The 22,545-nt window shown below is 31.6% G+C and overlaps 1 protein-coding gene across 2 annotated transcripts; it reads right to left on the bottom strand.

Moving 5' to 3' along the window:
• Positions 1–3,363: 3,363 nt before the first annotated feature.
• Positions 3,364–22,224, bottom strand: LOC139810012 (sodium channel protein Nach). Of its 2 annotated transcripts, XM_071773353.1 has the most exons (12): positions 21,684–22,224; positions 20,374–20,626; positions 19,145–19,287; positions 18,447–18,510; positions 16,515–16,689; positions 15,669–15,814; positions 14,636–14,768; positions 11,108–11,405; positions 8,427–8,480; positions 8,097–8,262; positions 7,887–7,993; positions 3,364–5,900 (listed from the first exon to the last, which is right to left on the bottom strand). In XM_071773353.1, exons 2-12 carry the CDS (start codon positions 20,565–20,567, stop codon positions 5,644–5,646), a joined length of 1,737 nt encoding a protein of 578 aa, XP_071629454.1. In that variant the 5' UTR covers positions 20,568–20,626; positions 21,684–22,224; the 3' UTR covers positions 3,364–5,643. The 2 variants fall into 2 exon arrangements, with proteins under 2 accessions (XP_071629454.1, XP_071629455.1); XM_071773354.1 differs by lacking the exon at positions 20,374–20,626 and having other exon boundaries at positions 21,684–22,222.
• Between the last annotated feature and the right edge of the window lie 321 nt (positions 22,225–22,545).

The raw sequence follows: 22,545 nt of genomic DNA on the forward strand, positions 1-22,545 counted from the left end.
ATTTCCGCGATCGGGCGAACAGCTGCGGCACACTGGGAATCCGGAGACACGAAGTGGAACCGTCGAACCTGACTGACGGTTGCCCGGCGATTTGTAACAAGCCAGGCCATGTGCACACCGCGACGCGACGTGAGACGGCGGATCCGCACGTCGGATCTGCAGACAAATTACTTTGTTTTGACGGCCAGGAACAGCAGCCCTCGGGCCAGTCGACATCAATATCGACGACTGTCGACTGGACTCACTGGACTCGGCTATCCATTCCTCCTCCTTCCGAACGGCACGTATACGCGTATCCATTTTGCCGCGTTTGAAACGAGAAACTGCGAAGTTCATGAAATCACCGGGGGGGTATATCGGAATGATCTTTTTCCTTCGAAGCTTTCTCCACTTGTAGGTCAGTTTAAAAATTTATAGTCAACTTATAGTCAATTTAACAATTTTTCAAAAGTCATTAGATCGAACGAAGAGAACAGATTTTAAAAAAGAGATTAAGAAATATTAAATAAGGAAAGGAGAACAGATTAAGAAAGATTAAATAATTATTAAAGAGATAAGAAGAAAGATAAATTATTATAAAGAGAATTGTGATCAAAATCTAGTAAGTCACAGTCAAGTTCTCAGAAGCTGAGTAAGTAAACGAGTCAAAAGATGATTTAAAATAGAATACAATACGCGTGATTCCGGTCAGGGTCACTATACTCCTTCGTTCCTGATCAATTAATATACATATAAGTAGCGATAACGACAAAGACTCGCGAAATCTCTCGTTGTATAAGTGACAGTAAATATAATTCTTTACGTTAAAATATGGAGTGTTGTTATTTAGTGCGTGGGTCCTAATCCTCGGGGCGCATAAATTCCGAAAAGCCCCTTCTTTAACGACTACGGGCACATTTATTTCTAAATTAAATAGAAAGAAGAGATAGAGTAATTCTTTCGGAATTTATTAAGCATGGTCTTTTAAATAAATTATTAATTATTTTTTATTTGCTAACTTTCTTAAAATATTTACAAAATATTACAATATTTATGGAATATAATATTTAATTTCAAATATAACAGAAAATAGAATATGAAATATGGAATATAGAATATAGGACATAACAGAAAACTATACCGAACTGAATATTAAAACTAATAGATAAGAGTATTTTAGAAACTGACACACATTTTATATTTTGCATTTTTATCTATTTTTGATATTGAGTCTAGTTGAAAGAAAAAAGATTCAAAGAAAATGTTGGACTTCCGTAAAGCATTTCTCGCAAAAATTGGCGATGCGCACACAGGCGATCGGCATTTTGCCCTAAAGTTTAATCCGCACGGCAATACACGTTGCAATAATTTGTGCGATACGCAGGTGCAGTAACGCGCACGCACATCCCTCGTATTTCACGCCCCTTTGGTTTCCGCCAGACACAGGCCACCGACTATACTCCGCACGATGTGCACGGAGTCTATTCGCATTATGTTCGCGTATCCTCGGACGCGGAATTAACGGGAGCGAGAAACAAGATGCGTACTATCGGCACTAGAGATGTAATAATGTAAAGTCGATTAAATTTATTAATATCAATGAATACGACATTTATCGATATATCAAAGCTAAATCTTCTTGTTTATATCTAATTAAACTATTGTTCATATTTTACAAGAAAGAAGAAATGTGTATTTATGTGTATAATCATGCGAACGCAATTGTATATGTGTATGTATGTAAACGACAAGGGCAGCTTGAGAGAGAATAGTTGAAAAATTAACTAAATTTATTAACTCTACGTTACTCGCGTGGAATGTAAAGTACATCCCAGCCTCAGAAATCTACTTTTGAAGTAAAACTTTTTATATTAACTAAATTCTGCTTAAATATTGTTTCACAATTAAATAACATCTTGAATAACGCTCTTTTACACTTATTTTTATTTAATATAAAATACTTCACGCGAATAATTATGTTTAAAAAAAACCACGTAAGTAATGTAGGGTTAATGAGATAGATAACATTTATTAAAATTATACTTTATTAAGTAATAAATAATTTATTAAGCGATAAATTTATTTCGTCCCCTAGTCAATTGTGCAAAAATAAAGTCGATACAAATAATATGGCATTTTTATACAAAAATTTAATTAAACAGTCTTAAAATACAAAGTGCATAAAAAATTGGGAAAATGATTATTTAAAGTAGAAACGCAGCTAAGAAAACATGTTACTGCGATTATCATAATTCCTCGTTAGAAATCGGATTATGTGCCACGTAAACATCTTTAACAATTGCTCACATCGGAAAGGGATACGCTTGGATGAGAAACGCATCGAGCATTTCTGTCCTGTGTCCGAATACTATCTATGCGGGATCGTTATCTCTAGTTATGTACACGGCGTGTACATGCTTTGTTTACCGGAACGGATATTTGCACGACGTGTCCAAAGCGGGGAAGTTCGAATTGCATTGGTCAAGACTGCACCGCTTCACGACGCCGACGTTCCGGTAGCAAACAGCATAAACACAAGGGCTGGAGGCGAGCAATCGTCCAGCGGGTTAACGAGCTTCAAACTATTAATGATAATTGTTTCGATGTGGCGCAAAGAGCAAATTTCTTCGGATTACAAATGTTAAGAAACGTTTTGAATTTTCCGGAAGAAACACGGAACTTTCTACACGCAAAGACACACAGGTACACATACATACACGCATTATATACATATACAATACATGGTGTAGAAATAAATCAATTAAAAAAGGGAAAGTTGAAAACAATTCCGCTTGTCAGTTTTGCGTAAATTGATGTTGAATAGCATCAACAAATTTTCTATCAAAGTGTAATTAATTTGACATTGATTTTTCTTGATAAAATTTGACACATGCAATACTTTTTATTTAAATTTTATTTAAATAATTAGAAATTAATAGCTATAAAATTACTTTATATGCCTATTGTTGACATTTTATTTCTAAAACCTTATTAATAAAAATGCCTCTATTTAAACTTAAGAAGACACAAATTGTTGAAAGATAAAGTTTTATTAATTATATACAAAATAGAAATAAAGATTGAATTTCATAAGATTTATTATTGTGATATGGATCTCAGTATTGTAAGATGGATTTATAATGCCGATAACAATGCGCTTTCAATAATATCACTAATTGAATTATATATGTGCTAATAATTAAAGCATATTAATTTCGCATAATATTTGATGTTGTAAGATACGACGAAAACATGACCCTGATTATATTTCATGTCAAGAGTTGAATATTGGTTGAACATATATTTCATATCAAGAGTCGCATATATCATTCTAAAATAGGGAAACCATAATATAATGGAGGATCAGGCCAGAGAAGAATGAAAGGGTTGTCAGGGAGGCGTCAGAGTCAAGGCATGTCGCTTCTTTTTTATCGATAATATATCAGCGTTCCGCGGTGTAGCTTTCGTTAATAAATCTTCCCCTGCGTATAGAATCTGACTCGGTTGCGCGGTTTGTACCGAGTGCATATAGTGTCGACGGCGGCGATACGACGGAAGATTATTACGGTACTGCAACCACATGATAGCCATATTTTTCTTCCTCCGTTGCCCTCGCCCTTCTGATCGTCGTCATTCGGCGCTCTCACCGGATACATCGGTACCGCAAAACGTTTAGTACCTGTCCCGTTAATAATATTTGCCTCCTGCCTCCCCCAACCCTGTCCTTCCCTCGAGACCGTCCTGACCTGTCTCACGAAAGTTTGTGGCACAACTGTGGCACATAACTGGCCGCTCGGGTGGCTTCTACAGGCTGATCCAGAATTACTTACACCGACGAAGTTCACATAAAGATTCTTTGATCGAGTCTTTGTGTTGCTATAAAAAAAGTTTCGTTGGATATTACATTTTCTAAATCCTCTTATTTTTCAAAGTTATATAACAAGGTGAGTCACCTTGTATATCTCTTAGTACAAATAAAAATTAAATTGAATATAGAAATCCAATGAGAACCAAGTTTGTAATATTTATTATAATTGCTGAAGATTATTTGGTAAAATTTTTAATCGTTGCAATTTTCAGATTTTGGGTACCTACAGTAAAATTATATTTAGGATCAAAGAATCTTGACATAAAGTTTATCGGTATTATTCAGAACGCTTTCTCTAAAGTAAAATTTCCTCTTTATTTATATTAAAATCTCAGTGCACATAATATGTGATTCTGGACAATTTAATAGCAAAATATTCAGATACCTGCATATAAAACAGTATTATATATGCTTGTGAAATTATATGCGCGGCCTCTGTACCGACAAGCAACATCTGCAAACAGTCGAATCTATTTACCGTAATATCGAATTGCCAATATTGATTTGCAAGATTTAGTTAGATTTTCGTAAAGTCAATCGAAATCTGATCGAATCCCACCAAAGTCATTTTAATAACCAGATCGAAGTTGACTCGTTAAACATGTGCAATTATGTGAAATTCTATTTTAGATGCAAGTGCGCTTAAATATCTGTTAAAAAGCATAATTACGCTGAGAAATTAATTACGTGTCCTCAGGTGAGTGTCATCGAAGCAGATAACAATTCCCATGCAGCTTCATGTTTCTATCACGTTCCATTCATGCTCTTACAGCGACGGTATTATAACCGCTTCGTATCTCTCTCGCGTAAACAACTGCCGCCTCATTATTTAGCACTTTCCTCATTAATAACGTCTTATTATCCAGCAATATTGTCTTTATGAAATAACCGTCAACTCGAAGCTGCAGCTGGTGAATGTTTTTCCCAAGATACATATTATTATAATTGCATTCATTTTGCACGTAATTAATTATTTCTACAATTCTATATAGCAGAAACATAAATGTTATATCTAATACTTGAACTATAAAATTGCATGTAAAATGATTGTAACACATAATAATCTATTGTTTTTTCAAGTAAAAGTCGATTTTATATTCACAGAGAGCATTACTAAAATTTAATTCTATTCTATATAAAACCAAACTATAAAATTTTTGCATCAAGCTTAAGATCCTTTCAATGGATATTCGATAATTCGGCGCACACTTTAATTATGCAGAAATGCAATCAAAATTTGAGGTGGTACTTTTTGGGATAACAAGTTATGTAAAATCGATCTATACTTTCATCGAAAGTTTAAAACATCACCAAAATTATCATTAATTAAAAACTATTTGTGTCTTTTTGTAACAATCTTTTACTATAACAAAATTCTAGAAGTTTTTATCATGAACTTAATCAATATAATAATAAAATTTCCTAAAAATTATTTTACATTAAACCAGTTATCGGTGCAGTTATTATAAAACTGTTTTCCATTAAGAAAAGTGAATATCTGACTAACAAATTTTCGATCACGATTCCATCTTCAAATCTTTTTAGACAATTATAAATTTTGTTTAAAATTGATTTATCATTATGTTGAAATAAACAGAGAGTAAAAATCTTCTTCAATTATTTTCGCCTAAGACTTTATCTCGATAGGAATCGATTTTCTTTGCTCACAAGATGTCATCAGATACTTTTCAATTATTTTGAATATGATCTGAATATATTTATGATAAAATAACTGACAAGGAATAAAATTATCACAATCGGAATTCTATCCGAATAGTTCCATAATAACTTGTCAGTCAATATCTAGCTCTGTTTGTTAAGCCTTTGCCGTATTTTGCCGAATGCCAAGATCGCGGTAGCAGCTCCTTCCAATAAATTGCCCGTATGGTTTGAGCTTGGACTGATGGGTTTTCTTCCTCTTGATTGTCATCTTCTTGTAAGGTCAATTCTTTAGTGAGCAAATCACGAAACAAAAGCGCGAAGAAGTACAGAAGCTCCACTACACTGATGAAACTGAAGCCGATGAAGACACCGCATATACCGCCGATATCACCTGCAAAACGATTGTCTTTATGATACGACGTCTTGATAGCACGGGAAGATAAGATAATTTGTTGGAAATGGCCGAGTGTTTTTATTGTACACTTAAAAAAGCATTACGCGCACGTAGTGGCGATTTACACTGTAAAAGAAATAAGGCCTTTTTACAGCGATATCACCACCATTTTCTTTCTTTTTTTACAAGCTTGCTGTTCTAATCAATACTTTGGAGATCGGATGCTATCTTTTTTTCTAGTCTAGTTTGTAAAAAACACATGTATACATATATATAAACCTAATAATTCTTTTATCAACTAATATAGAATTATTACTTTCCGTTGGTAGTTAATGTGAAAAAATTGTAACGATTTTTCAAGGTAAATTTAGATAAATGTACAATTTATTAGAATTAGTGTTGAAAAAAGTGCACATCTACTCTCACCGAAGCATCACCATTTCTTCTGATCTTTGTAATTTATGTATTAATCCCTAATACATATTCATCAAAACGAAGGATGTACAAAACCCTGTTTTTCAGAACGAGAGATTTTATAACAAGAAATGTTTGACAACCCAAAAATTCAAAAAATATTTCAATTTTTTTTAACATTAAGGATTAATTTCACATTTTAAAAGAAAATTATAATCTCTAATTTCTCATTATAAAGGGGTTATAAGATATCTGTTATATTTGGCTATCAAAGAATATAAATTTCCTAGATTAAGAGGATGATAATATATTTTCAATATCTTTCATTTTTTGTTCATTTTTGCGATATTATCAAAAATATAGAAAGCCAGATTTATTTTGAAAAGGTATTTTCAGCCTTAGAATCATATTTGTCGGAAAATTGCTGTCGAAAAATGTGATTAGGATTAGATTAATGTACTTTATTTCTACATAGTTTAGATTAATTAAAATTTTTAGGTTACTAAAACTTTCCTTGCAATTAAAACGTTTAAAATTTTCAAAGAACGTTATTTTCGATAAAATCTTGATCATGTTATTTCATCAGTATGAGATAGAATAAATAAAATGCATACACAATGTATATAATTAAATTTAAAATTCTGTTTCTCTAATTAATTATAAATTAAATACTGTTTTCTTCAAATTAACTTTTCAGAGTTATAAAAGGTCGAATATGTGTGTGTCCAGTAAACTTTTTCATGTTTTTCAGGAAATTTTCTCGTTTTAGTAATTTGGTCGCAAAGTATAAGCGCCAGCAACTAAAAATTGCGCTCTATGCAAAAAGTATTATTTTTCTTTTTTGCGCACATGAGAACCAGTGGTGAAACGTTATACACAGTCAGATATTAAAATTCCATTTTTGAGAACCCTCGAGTATCCTACAGAAAACACGGGCAGAAAATTTCTCTTCTACACTACTCTACCTTTGCTTACGTGATATTTTTTATATATTTTATATCAACTGAAAAAAATTTGCTTATCGTTAGTTTTCATGTCAAATGCAACGGTGGATTTTCATAATTTCCTTCTTTTTTGCAATGTGCAAGTAATTAAAGCTGGTAAAGGCAAATATTGCAAGCCGGGGTTATCTTCAAAAATCGAATTGTAGATTTAACATACGGGACACGGCATGAGAGATACATTAGATATATTTACATCAAGTTTAATTAAAGACTTTGACGGGACTTTGCATTTTTTATACCTGTCAGAGCATTATTTATTTTGCAAAATTATTTTTATGAGAGCTTTTGTCAAAAAATTTGATTATTAAAAATTATTTCGAAAAACTAAACAAATTGATTGAATACATAATTGCAAGATCTGTTAACAAAAAATATGTAAAGGTGAATAAAGAAAAGAATCTTATGTTCCTACAATTGATCTTATATTCAAAATAGAATGCGTTTTTATTTTATAAGCTCTTTTAAAATTTTTTTATTTGCTAAAGATATATATAAAAATTCTAATTCGCAGAATTTAAATTTGATCTCTTCATTCAAGTAGAACTTCTTGACAATCTGTACTTACTCATGAGTTCATACCAGTAAAAAGCCACGTCTTGTTTCAATCTGATTGTGCCGTATTTCGAGAAGTATACATGTAGCACTCCTTCATCAGTAACATTGTAATTCCATCTGAAATAATGCAACGAAAGTATCTCGGCGCCTTACATTATATATAGCCTATTCAAAGGATATTATTCTTCATATATATTGACAAAAAATTCCATATACTTACAATAAGTTGGTATTGTATCCACCGGGAGTCATGTAACTCTTCCAACTCAATACATCATAATTAAGATCATTGCAGGCAGGATAACAAATTTGACAATGCAAAGCGTTTTCTTCGTTTCGAAAAATATGTCCTGTATCCTCGTGAGGAAAAATCGTCAACCATTTGGCTGCCATAGGAAAAATAAAAAATCAATATCGCAAGTATCAATGACGTAATTAAAATTAATTTACTTTTATAATAAATTATAAATAATATAAATATTAAAGTTTTAAAATTGTTTATAAATAAAAAAATAACTTTCTACATTAACAATGTAATAACAACGTTTACATTTATACTTAGATAGGCAACTTAAGTCCTGGTTGTTGCAAATACGCTGCGCATCTGAAATATGTAACAAAATATACAATACGTTACGCACAAAACATAATTATCATAAAAACAGAATATTTGTAAAATTAATAAAGTTCCTCTTTTCTAAAGTAAATTTTAAAAAATCAAGTTGTGCTCAAAACTTATTTATATGTATAGCTATATTTTATCACATCTTTCCTATTTTTAAGTACATATATTACTATATATGCTATAAATGCATTACGTAATATAAAGAGATTTCTTTTATAACACAACTTTAGAATATAAATATTTTCTTTCCAGATTGCACAACGTACAGAAACATGTAAAGTTAAATTTTAATCTACATTCTTTGAATATAATTAAAAATTTGATTGCCTATGTTATCAAAAATCCCCAAGGACTTTTTTTATTTTTTATAATCTAAAAGCTTCATCGTACCGTATGATACTATAACCGCCAGATAAAATTACGTTATTGTTACAAAGTTTTACTTTCAGCACTGAAATAAAAATACAAAAATAAAAATTTGCAAGAAACGCTGATACTTTTAAGCAGTATAAGGAAGGATGGAGGATACGTCGGGCAGTAGTGCGGGCGTCGTTGCACGTGTTGTTGATTAATATGGAGAACGAAGGAGGCAGCGAGAAAAACGACTCCGAGCACGCCCTACGCTATCGATGGAGCGCGAGAAAAAGAGCAATCGGGGTCGGCTTTAAAACGAAAGAACAGCAGAGAGAGGAGTGTACTTGGCGTTGCATGCGCCGCGTCGCGGCGCCGCCGCTTTCAGCGAGTTCCTCTTCTTCGCTAGAATCCCCGGCCACGGTAAGTTAATCCTACAGAGCGATGCTTCACGCGATCCGCTTTAATGCTTTAAGCCACCCGTGGTAAAGCCTCGTTAGAAAGCTCGCGAACGCGTACGCCTCGCAATGCGGCGCGCAACGTTCCTTTACAGATTGCCGCCCACGCCTCTCTCGACTTCGTGATAGAAGAAAGAAATCGCCGGGATGTAAGAGGGTGCACAGGTCTGGGGGAAACCCGATTTATCCAATAAGATACGATCTTTACCGTATAGTTCATTTAAATCTTATTTTCTATAGTCTTGAGTCATATTTTCAACTGATATAAAAAATAACCGCGTTTATCGCGGGGTTTATCTTCTTTTAAACACCGCGATTATAATTCTATTGTGATTAATATCTGATTAATGATTATTACTAATTTTATCTATAATTACATCTGGCTATGTGCTTTTTATCTTTAATCTCCAATTACATTTTTTAATTCAAATTATTGATCGATAATGATTATCATTTTATATTTTAATTAAACTATAAATTAGTAAAACTAGGTCTATAAAACTTTATTTTTTATGTTTATATTTTTAAGTTATTTCTATCGTATTTTTTATTTAATATTAGTTCTGATTTTCGTTTTACCTCAATTTTTGTGACAAAAATAGAGAATAAATCGAAGCATGAATGAGAGATGTAAGAACGATGTGAGGAATTGACGGAAATCTTATTGGCTTCGAAAGATACGTTGTGTACGACGTTATCATATTGACTGTTCACTCAGATTGTTTTTATTTTTCTTCTTTTATTGATTTTCCATTTTTACGATAACGGAAATAGTCACATTATTACTCAAGTTTTTTAATAAATCTCGAATTTTTGTATCATATTTATGTATTTTTTCGTATCTTAAAAGACTACTAAAGTATGGCATAATAATAGATACTATTATAATATATTATTGCAAAAAAAACGCAATAATAAAAAATTAACATTTATTATATACTTCTTGACTCGTATAACATAAATATAATTTTTCCATTAAAGAAGAATTACTTTTATTAACACAAAACTCTCTGTAAAATCTGTAAGTTTTATTAATTGTTTAATCCAATTTTATCAACGAGTTATATTAACAGATAATAAATAATTACAATTTTAAATAATATCATATGTTATTCTTCCTTTTCTTTATCGTATTTTCTAAAATATGTAAATAGTTTGCTATCAAATAGAAGAAGATACAAGAACTATTGTAAATTGGATAGGTAGAATTTGAGAAGAAAACAAAAAGGAGAAGAAAGCAATACTATTTGCTCCGAAGATTGCTAGCAATATTGCCGAATCGTAACCTTCGGTAGATTGTGATGCACTGCGAAGGAACACCAATGAAAGTAGTTCGCGCTCTTGTAAGTGTTAAGGGTTTGCGAGTTCGATGTTACCGCTCGTTCTATTAACATCGAAACTCGTCCGTTGCCGGATATACGATTTGTCGGGGTCGATCAAGTTAGTATCAGTTTAGTTTTATCAGGACTTTCAACCGTACGATACGATTTGACTGTGGTTAAATAAAGTATCGCGATTATTATGACGATTATTATATTCTGTCACTTGACGATATGCTTGTCTCTACTAACGAAATATTACAGTTTTTATTGGCCGTGTTTGCATGTCGATTTATGTTATATTTAACACAAATTTTTTTACTGTGTATGTATATGTGCGCAAGCGGTACAAATAATAATACATACATGCGTAAGCATTAAATATATCAAATTTCAAGTTATGCGTATTTAATCCAAGAAAATTTTTTTAAAAATTAGCATTAACAGTTAAAAAAATTAATCATGTATTTTTACTAACATTCTCTTTTGCCGCGACGTGGGTAGAAAAACGGTCTGCATCCACAGACTTTTTGTATGTTATAAACCTTACAATCGACGATACAATCACTGTAAGTATACTTCTTTTCTTTATACATTGTCTCCTCATCATCGAAAATGCAGTTACGTTTCTCCCTGGGAAAATCCCTGATTATTTGGGTACTAACAAAAGCCGTCGTAGTCACGTCCACGTATGTCTCGGAGAGAGGCATTGCCAGTAGCTCCGTGACACCACCGCTAGTCATATCCGGATAATCGGTAGGATTAAACACAAGCACCTAAAAACCCAAGAAATATTAATTTTACTAAATTTTTACCTCTCTCTCTCTCTCTCTCTCTCTCTCTCTCTCTCGTTGCTTCTTTTAGACTTCTATAAATTTAATTAAATTAATGAAATTAAATTTATAGAATAAATTGTTTGTACGCATTGATTAATTAAAGCTAAACACGTTTGTTAAAAAGACAATATGTGTTTTATAAAGAAATGTATAATAAAATTGATAATTAAAGAAGGTCGTTACCATCAAAATGGGAGATTATAAGGAGCATGAATCATTTTTGTATAGTATTCAACAATAAAATGTTTAAAAATATCTTGTTATTTACATAATATTTGTTTCGATATTATTCGGCTTGCTGAGTCGAATTGCATTCAAACGCTCGAATCAATATGAATATAATTTATAAAACATTCGCTGTTGATGTAAACATCGTATGCAAAATATTTTTTTGCTTGACTCGAGTTCATCCGAGACTCACACGGTTTTTGTAGCGTTACATGTAATACATGTTTTTTTTACGCTGCGCTGCAAAAAGGGACATCGTAATTTGTGTAATGCGCTAGTCTGTTTCCACAAGTTAATTACGACGCAGCTGACATTTACCTGGAATACCATATTGCAACTATGCTCTGTATTATATTTGCTATATTTTTATAAATCAAGATAAAACATCACGATGTTTTATCAAAGAACAGGAATAAAATCGAATCTCATCGAAAAATTCATTTTGATATATGAATTAATTTCTTATTTATATAAAAACATAGAATAGCTAATCTTTGTTGTTGTAAAGTAAAAAGATTTCGGACATTTTTATGTTATTAAAATGTTTATGACATATATTTACAGCATATGTATTTTAAAAAAGTATTTCGATTATAAAGATTTCTTGATAAATTTGGGAGTTAATTTTCCTCAATGAAAGAAATAACAAATTAGCAAACAAAAAATATTAAACACTCATCACAAATTAAAGCCTTCTCATAAATATGGACGTACTTACAAGGTAATACTGTTAAACTATAATATATTATAATAATTAAATAATAATTAATAAATCAATAATCATATAATTGATTTAATAACTTAAGACATACTTTCAGCTTTAACAAACAAATGCTCGAATCTTATATAACAACTGTCTGTTTAATATGAAATTAAAATTAGTAACAAACAATTCTGAAAAACTTTTTAAAAATTTATAAATATATAATAATTACGCTTATTCTACAACGTTTATTTAAAAAGTTTGGTTAATCTTGTATCTGCAAGTATACGACAAAAAGTATCTCGACAAAAGAATAGAATCTTCCAGGACGTTTTTTTGCCCGAATGCGGGTTCTCCGTAAGTGCTGCTACAGCCTAAAGTACACACTACGCTGCAAATATAGCGAAGTGAAGGTAACGCGCGATTATATCGCACCGCTAATGACTTTCACGAGCTTTTTTATCACCGTGCACTATGAGCGAATGAAGCACAGGTGGCCTGTAATGGCACGGTAAGCGTGGAAAAAGTTCACGGCAGGAGGCAGCTACCGATTACCTTTATCACGACGATAGATTTGATGTGTGTACGATATAGTTGAAATATATTTTATATAAAATTGTATTTTTTTATTAATTCAAATAATTACTAGAACTCGCATTGATATACTTAGGAAATAATTAAGAAATTAGCTTATCAAAAAATAAGATTGGAAGATTTACGTTTATGCTGTGAATAATATTTGAGGTCAGATTCTTCACTCGTTACACTGTATTTTTTAAATCAGTTTTATGTATATGCTGAAAGTACTATTTATATTTTAATAATAGTATTAAAATATTGCAATTAAATATATTGCAATCTCAATATAACAATGCTTACTACGTTATCCTCTAAAAGAACCGTACTCTCTGAACCTTATAGAGAATAAATGTTATCTTTCCACAATTGAATTTGATTTTATTAAAAATTTAACTGGTGAAAATATCATAGTTTCAACAATTGATCTCTTCTCTTCTCTAATACAAAAATCATTACTTTTCATGAAAATTTTCCTGAGAAGTTAATTTCAAGTTTCTTTATTTCTTGTACAATTTTTTAAGACTTTATACTTTCAATTTATAACTTAAATCGTAAAATTAAAATTTTACATGCAATTTGCTTAATATTTTGTAAATGATAAATTAAAACTTTTATTTGTTTCTGAAAATTAATGGATATAACAATAATGTATTATTTTATAATAAATGTAATAATCTTGTTTGATGCGTTTGATGTGTTTGAAACTAATTAACTAATTAAGTTAAACATTCATCATCAATGATAACCAATGAAGTATAATTTCCTAATTATCTATATGTGTTAAATGTATTTAAAAGTCGGATATATATATATATTTCGTGATACTTCGCACTATAAAATCGAACGTTAACGCTACGTTAGCATGATAAAGCATTACGCGAATAAATCTTCATTTCGCTCGATTAGCCCCTTTTCATATTCAGCACTCGTGGTAACAACTCGTTACGAGTCGAATATGACCCGTTTTCGCGAGACGAAGATATTTCCAGGCAATTCTCATGCAAGGCGTTTTCTAAATTATACGTTAGATTAGAATTTTACGTACCGGAGAGCAAAAAATTCTTACCGCGACGTATTCTTTCTTTATTTCGACGAAATAAGAAAATTTGCAGAACGTATCGATTACTTTTTATAAACATTTATCGCGATTTTACAATCATTGACGCAACTAAAGAAATCTGTTCTACATATATAGCTGCGCTTAATATATCTAACGTTTCACAGAATTAAATTAAGTTCCTATAATTTAATTAAGGCTATTAATTATTTTCCTGAAATTCTCTTGAATACGCAATTTCCTTCTTACAACTATTCTAAATAACAGAAGTTCTTTACATTCATTCAAACTTTTATCATTACCTTGATAAGCAAGACACGCTGACGAAGTTAAGCAAAACATTCTAGGGACACTCTATGTAATTTTATGCATTATCAAGTTTCTCAGAATCTAGGTTAAACAAAGCTGTTTTTTGGTTAATTAAAAAAAAGAAGAATTTTCCAGATTTTAATTTTGCATGAACGATAAATAACTTTTCCTTAATGGCAGATGTAATTTTGGCCCCGAAATGAAATTGTTCTCTGAGAATGTGGGGATATTAGATATTACTGTGTTTTTGTTTTCCCGACTTATTAAATAGCACGCGATGCCGTTTCTACTTGCCTTCCAACCCACAATGGGCAATATTGAGTAGAAATAATCATCCAAAAGTGGATCCATTACGACCGTTAGACCGCGTTCTATTCCGAGATCATCCACATGGTGCACAGGAATCGACTCAATCACATCGGGCAATCTGTCAAGATATACATAATTGCTGTCATTAATTTTTCGAACGGACGCATTTAACGTTATATTAACATAACATCAGATTTTCAAACTGAATAACCCACATTCTTCTCTCACGATGCTTTAAGCTGACTGACATTTGGCATTATTCGGTATTTATTATCGATTATTTTGATTAAATACTTAAATACGTTATTAATATAAATAGAAAATAGAACTTGCGTGTGTCTTATTGATTTAAATAAGCTCTTTGCTAAGTAAAAAATAATATGTAAATGATCAATAGAACACTCATGAATTATTCTAGATGACTTTTCCAGGTCGCAGTAGTTAATCTTTATAATGTGTCGCGTGTACAAAGAGAATTTAAAGTAAATGGCAATATTTTTCTGCGATATAATTGACAAACTGCGATCTAATCGACAAACATTATGGGCAATTTATTGAAAGCAATATAGCTTGTGTTATAAATTCAATTCTTATCAATTTGACCACTTTCAGGTATACGATTACAAACTATAATCAAAGTAACTACTTAAAAGAATAATAACAATTTATTAATTTTGTTTTTTTCTTCTCGTCAGACTACAATAATGACTGCAGCGCTCACCTTGGCGCTCACTTTGGGCGCTTTCGTGCTGAAAGCGTCAGTCCATCTTTATTGCTCATTACATGTTAAAAAAGGATGGAGTGATGCTTTCAGCACGAAAGCGTCCAAAGCGAACGCAGCTAGCCAATAAGTACTATAAAACAAATGCTAAAACAACTTTATATCGTACATATAATTATAAGCTTAGGGAATATGCTTCGTTTGACCATACTAAAACATGCCACTGTCGAGTAAGCGGTTAAACTACTGTGTATGCTTCTCGGAAATACATTTTGAGTGAAAGCACGGGATACTCACTCGAGAATGTCGTCGCTTTCACGCGCGTAATTGAAGGTGCAACAGTATCCGTCTTGCGTCTTGCGAAACTCAAAAAGGTTCGAACAGTTTCTAAAGGTCCCATGCAGCTTACATTTCAATAGTATCATCGAACATTGCGGCGTCAGCTGGAAAATGCAAATATACGCGGCACGTGTTGCCGTAAATTGCCGATAATTTCCTGTGAACGGTAACAACGACGGTCGACACGCGAAGTATCGTGCGAATAATATTTTAATTGATCGTCGGAGAGGAAACCTTTCGTTTAATGCATCTACATCAGGGGAAAAGTAAGCGTTGCTCACATAAATGATTTCTGTTTGCTAGAATTATCAGAGAACTGAAAGTTAGGGAGATAAATTTATGCAGGCAGCGCTCGCAAAAAATTGGGGTAGTAATAACGGGATCATGCTTTTCAAGAAATTTGCATTTTAAATTAGAGAAGCTTGGATTTAAACTCCCATTATTATACTATTTAACAATAAAATTTAAGCAATTTTTAATTATCAGTTATCTAATTTGATAGGATATGAGGTAAAATTAAAAGAAGAAGAAAATGAGAATGTAAAAGAAAAACAGAAACTTCTATCTGACTGTAGCTATGTAAAGGCTTACTTCAAAAATCAACTATGATCGTGATTCATCGATGATGTTTCATTAAACGTATGTATATCTAACATAATTACATAATCTACTACATAATTAGAAAGATTTTATATATACATAAATATATAAGAAAAGTCTGATAAAAATGTTCTTGTAAGTAAAAGTATTATCTATATTTGAAACGTGATTGAAACTTGACGTTGGTTGAGTTTGCATACATACATTTTTCATTAATTCCGTAACATCGTAAGGCCCCTTGTAATAAGCCATCAAAAGCTGATCTATTTCGATATCAAGACTTGCATTCATACGAAAAGTGGAAGAGTAGAGATTGCCCAACTGCATGACCAAGTTGTGAATTTCGTCGACTGATTGGTCCGTAATATTTGCGTTAAAACTGGTTTCAAGAAAAATTTTATAAATATTTCAATTAAAGGCTTTATATATACAGCATATATCTAATATTATATTATAACATTCACATTTCTCAAAGATATCTTTAATTTATACGTGATAATCTAGGTGTGTCTGTTATATAGATGAATGTATAAGTACTCCAGTGCATTTATTTGCTCATAATAAATAAATAATCTCATATAAGTAATAACTGTAATAGTACCATGCATACCTTTTGTTATAATACAATAGACATAAGACATTTTCCTATTAGCTCTTTATTTTTAAAATAGAATAAAATAGAATAAAATAAAATAAAACTTTCAAATTATCATCAAATCTGGGATAGTTCGTATTTTATCTAAATCTTTTTACATTTAATTGTTTAACATCAAAATAAGAAATAAAAACAAAGCGAGGAATTAGTTTAATTTAAAATAATATAAGAAATTTATCTTTAAAGCTGCGTATAAGATAATGTTGGAAATGGTCGAGAGTGTTAAAATATTTGGTATTTCAATAATATATTTACTTTAATTAAAATATTTGTAATCAATATCTCCTCACGATATTAGAACTCGTTAAAAAAATTATAATGTCAATAATCGATGCGCAAGCGGGACAGAAACTTTTGCGTTGAACTACTTATGAAACTTCGCAGATTCCTGTTTCGAATCAACAATTCCGGAAACGTCTCTTCCATTAACGGATACCAAAAGTTCACGAGTGGCTATACGAGGTAGCATCGCGCGAAGCGGCTGGATTTGAGGATATTAACACTCTATTAAATGAGCCGTAACCACTGATTCTACGCTCTCCATCAATGCGCAATGCATCGATCCGTTCTCGTTGCGTTCGAAGAAAGTGCTGCGCGATACCGAATTAATGATAATCGGCGAATGCCAGTTGATTCCGGACGTCGTAAAAAGCGAAGTAGGATCCAATGCGTTGAACGGTCGATTAAACTTCGCGTATACATCGTATCAATTGTGGCGAGTTAACTCTATCCTCTGGTCGATAGGAATACCACTATGGTTAGTACCTATCTTCAATCACAGGTTCACATCTATCAACTATAGATACCAGATACGTATCATTTGTCACACACCTATATGATCTCTACATTCGTTTAAAATAGCATTCATCAAATGCCTATATATTGTTGCAACGTTAACCTTTTTTTAGACAATATAATTAATACTCGCCATCAATTAATAACATTTAACTGACTTAAATAACAAAAAGTTTCTAAAGCATCTTTAATGCCACTGTTATTATTTTTTCAACAAGCTACATGAGAAGATTCGAAGAACCCAGTATAGATATTGGAAATTTAGATAAATTAATGATGACGCATAATATTAGCATCGTCGACATTATCAAATATTTGCGCTGCCACTTTATTACCAACATAATCTAGAGATAAATCATGCGATCAAGCCGGCGATAGAGGATATTTGCGGATAGATATTTGCGATTCGTGCTGGCAAATGTGGTGACCGTTTTAACACGCCCAGAGAAAATTCGCGGAATAATATGCGTTAAACAGCCAGCGAAACTGAACTTCGAGTGATCCCGATCGATTGTGCGATCTATAGAGTTTGATACGAAATGGCGAAATCATATCCACACGTATTCAAAATGCTGAAGTGGACTTGCGTGTGCATCAGTACCTCGCCATCGTTCGTGCACACGCGAATGTATTTGTTTAATATACGTGAATACAGAGTTTACGTTTATTTAATAAATTTCGCTCACATGTCGGTCGCCAGTTCCGTCGCGGATTGTCGACTTATCCTGTTAATAGAGCAAATGGAGATTCCTAAAAATTATCGAGGCTTTTGATCAATGTAATAAAATGAAAAAATTTAGAAAAAAAGAATATTACGAATGCGAAAATTCTTTATGTTTATTAAATAAAATATTATTGTAATATTTTAAATTTTTATATTGTACATATAGTGCATATGTGTATGACAGCAAGAATAAAAAATAAAACATGTTTTAAAAAAGAGAAGATATTTAAATATTAAAAACGTAAAAAGGACAGAGCGCGCGCGCGGATAAAAATTCATATTTTTATTGTCTTTAATTGCCAATGGTTTATTTCATTCTTTTAATAGATAAATATATTTCATTTAGTTATTTATTATATCTTTTGCATTTTTTGTATTTTGTAATTCTACTTTTTAATCCAATTTTTAATATAATAGAAATCTTTATATGAATATATTTTCGTAATTGTTATGATTGGCTCTATCTTTCCTAGGAAACTATTTATCTGTCAGAAGATAAATAATTCAGACGTGAAATACATATCACGAAAGTTTTATGAACTATAAAACAGGTATATATAAAAGTAAACTGTTTCATGCTGCTATCAAAAACCAAATAAATCTTTATAAATAAATTACGTGCATACATGCAAGTTCTGGGAAATAGCTTAATCTCCATACCTGGAAAGTTCAAAGTTGTCGTTCTGTAACTATCTGTTTCCATGGAAGTTATTAAAGGTGTTGTCATAAATTCTTTATATAAAGAATAAACCATAAACACCAGAACAGATATAATTAGAAAATGTATTATAACCCAGAAAATTCTGAAAGATGTATTTTATTACATAAACAAGTGCAAAAATAACATTATAATATTTGGTCATGATATTTCACGATTAAAATGGCAACATGTTACTTTATTCACTTATTTTATTTACTTTTAAAAGTTTAAAGGCAGCAACATCTGAGATATGAGCAAAAATATATAAAATATAAACGAATTAAGCGACATCGAGCAATAATTTGTTCCTGTTCGTATCATAACGCGTCCATTACCGAATTCGCACGGCGCAATTAACGTCACGCGTAACGTTACATTAAATCAACTTGCAACGCCGTATCGCGATGTGACTCCGGCATTTTGTGGAATTACGTTTTTTTTTTTTTCTTTTCCTTTCTTTTTTCGAAGCGCGTCGCGTTTGTTTCGTGATTTGTGGATGACTTGATTTGTGCGGCCCGCTATGAATTCAAGAATCTCTACTCACCGCGGTACCGTTAATCTCGCGAAAAATTAGAATGCGCTCATTAAACTGTATAACTTTAATCATACATTCTGTTTATGTGCAAGCTGATATAATGTATGAATCTGTAACGTCTAGCGTGTATAGTCTCTGCGAAAATTGCTTTTATCATTGCTTTAATAAACACCCGATAATCGCATTACGCGAACTGGCTTTGGAGCGCGAGTTTTTACGTCGTTAAATGAGTGAGTAATATTCAAATAATTTAATTTGAAAAATAACATTTAATTTAAAAGTATTGCATAATTCGTAAATATGATAATTCTTCTTCTTTCCTTCTTATCGTTTTATACATATACTAATACCTATTATATGTATAACACAAGATTAAAACTTATTAATGTTAATTAAGGCAATAGTTGAAAAGAGTCAAATCTGTTTCAAAAAGAATGCATTAAAAATTTTTATTTTAACTTACAGAATACTTAAAGTAAAAAATTGAATTATAGTAATTAACGTAATTGTTCGCAAGTATTTTTTAAATTAAAATAATTTTCAAATTTTACATATATCTAGATATTCCTACATCCATTCCTACATCCGGACACTAACTGTACTGTAAATAAAGTAATTTAGAATAAATTAATATAATTCTGATTGTGACGTTACCTTTCAAACCAAGGTCTTTGAGAATCGGCAAGATATTTCAAACTGTTTAAACTGGAATATTGACAATACAATTTTATATATTTTGATACAATCTTTGACCTCGAAAATTCTGATTTTTCCAAATCTTTTGTCATCCATGGTTTCGTGATAAAAATATTGTTTTTAGGTTTGACTTTGTTTTTGTCAATCCACATTATCTATAATCCACTTTTTAAATTATAGATATAGATATAACTCAGAAATTAATTCCACTCTATAATAAATAATTAGTAAAGCTATTACATATTTATTTATATTATTATATGTAAGTTTGCGAATTTATCTTGAAGTTAGATTAATGACAGAACTAGAGAAAGTAATTGTAATAAATATACACTGTTAAATTAAAAGATGAAATTTAAACTAATACCTTGAGTTAAATAACACTTTGTTATTTTTAACAATTATGCGTGTTGAAATTTATTATTTTAACACAAAACAACATTATTTTAAATTCTATTGGTTTAGTTAAAGTAACATTGTTTCAGCTAAATTAACGACATAGTAGGTACCTAGGTTGGTCACCAGTTGGTCACCAAGCGACTTATAGGAATGATTAAAAATGACTCAAATTGAGTATAATTTGACAGTACAAAGAGTGACCGCAAAAACAGGCCAAAAATAGCCTAATTCACCCTTGTCTTTTTTCACCCTTAAATTTAGACTTCTACTTGGTACTAAATGATAGTTTATAATGAGTCATGAATCCTCAGAAAGTTTCAAATTGAGCCGGCTTTGAAAAAAAAGAGACGAGGGGACTCACTCTAATCACATTTATACTAACATATATTCGCGTATACCTGTAAATAATCACATAACAGCGAACGAATACGTTTTTTGAATCTATTATTATGTAAGTTTCCATTTCAACGTTTTAAAACAGCGAATACGCAACCAACTTTGACCCTCCATAAAAGCCGGCTCAATCTGAAACTTTCTAAGGATTCATGACTCATTATAGACTATCATTTAGTACCAAGTAGAAGTCTAAATTCAAGGGTGAAAAAGGAGGCTATTTTTGCGGTCACTCTTTAACAGTGTATTATTAGACAAATTCTTTTTCTATTTAGATTTTAGATACATATACTAAAGATAAAAACTGAATATAAAAAACTGAAGTATTAAATAATATATCTTGGTGTTTCTTACATAAATATTGTACAAAATAACAGTAATTTAGTTAATTCAGTTCCAGAAATTAAATTCACGATAAAAACATATTCTTATCTAACCATACTTTTCTCGACCAGCTATTCTATTAAGGTATGTACCTTGTTACATCAGTTGACATTTATCTTCAAGATAGCAACCGAGATGTGCAAGTAAAAAAGGATTCAATTATAGATACGTTGTGCAGTTTTGCAGCATTGTATTTAATAATCCATGGAATTTTTCAACGTCAAGCTTATCACTGATCTAAATTTTGCAGGGCACAAACAATCATTAGAAGATAAGATAATCGATTAAAGATTCGCAATAATTAAAATCTCTTGGGTAATAGAGTAAACCAAGTTTCTCCGCTTTAATAACCGCAAACCGCGCGCAAGAGATCGGAACGGAAGAAAACTGTTATATCTGTGTACGCAACACGAAATGAAAACTCCCGTAGCGCAATTACACGGCGTGTTACGGGCGGCGCGGGTAATATCCCGAACACTCGCGCGGCCATCTGGGATTACGACTGACGTCGTTTACATCGAGCGCCGTAAAACGCGCGTGCGACCGATTCGTACACGTGTTGGTGTCTGCCGCGTTATGACGGAAGAGATCCAGCAAGATCAGATCGTGTATCTGGCATCGTTCAATTACTACTCCGCTATTTTGATATCGCGCTTGCGATCGCTCGGCTATACCGCGGTATATGAAATTGCGCCGTTTGTCGCTTCCCCGGCGATATCGTGAATAGTTTATAAATGTGCGGTACGTAGGCATTGATATATGCCATAGTTTTGATACATATATATATATATATGATATAGTTTTTGTGATAGAAAGAAGCGAACATTTTTTTAAAAGACTATTTTACAGAAATCTGATTTAATAACTCTTGACAAGTAACATTTTTTAAAGATATATTAATAATTCTTTCCATTATATATCAACGCAGAGTTTCAATATTTCTTAAACGCAGAA

The sequence above is a fragment of the Temnothorax longispinosus genome, chromosome 3 (genome assembly GCF_030848805.1).
Source record: "Temnothorax longispinosus isolate EJ_2023e chromosome 3, Tlon_JGU_v1, whole genome shotgun sequence".
NCBI classification, from domain to species: domain Eukaryota; kingdom Metazoa; phylum Arthropoda; class Insecta; order Hymenoptera; family Formicidae; genus Temnothorax; species Temnothorax longispinosus.

Excerpts from the sequence above, each read along its gene's own strand:
- LOC139810012 (XM_071773353.1), bottom strand. The coding sequence starts at position 20,567 with ATGTGGATTGACAAAAACAAAGTCAAACCTAAAAACAATATTTTTATC. Across the intron at positions 16,690-18,446 it reads ACGGAACTGGCGACCGACAT|TTTTAACGCAAATATTACGG; the intron begins GTGAGCGAAATT and ends TCTTGAAACCAG. Across the intron at positions 7,994-8,096 it reads GGATACAATACCAACTTATT|ATGGAATTACAATGTTACTG; the intron begins GTAAGTATATGG and ends GCATTATTTCAG.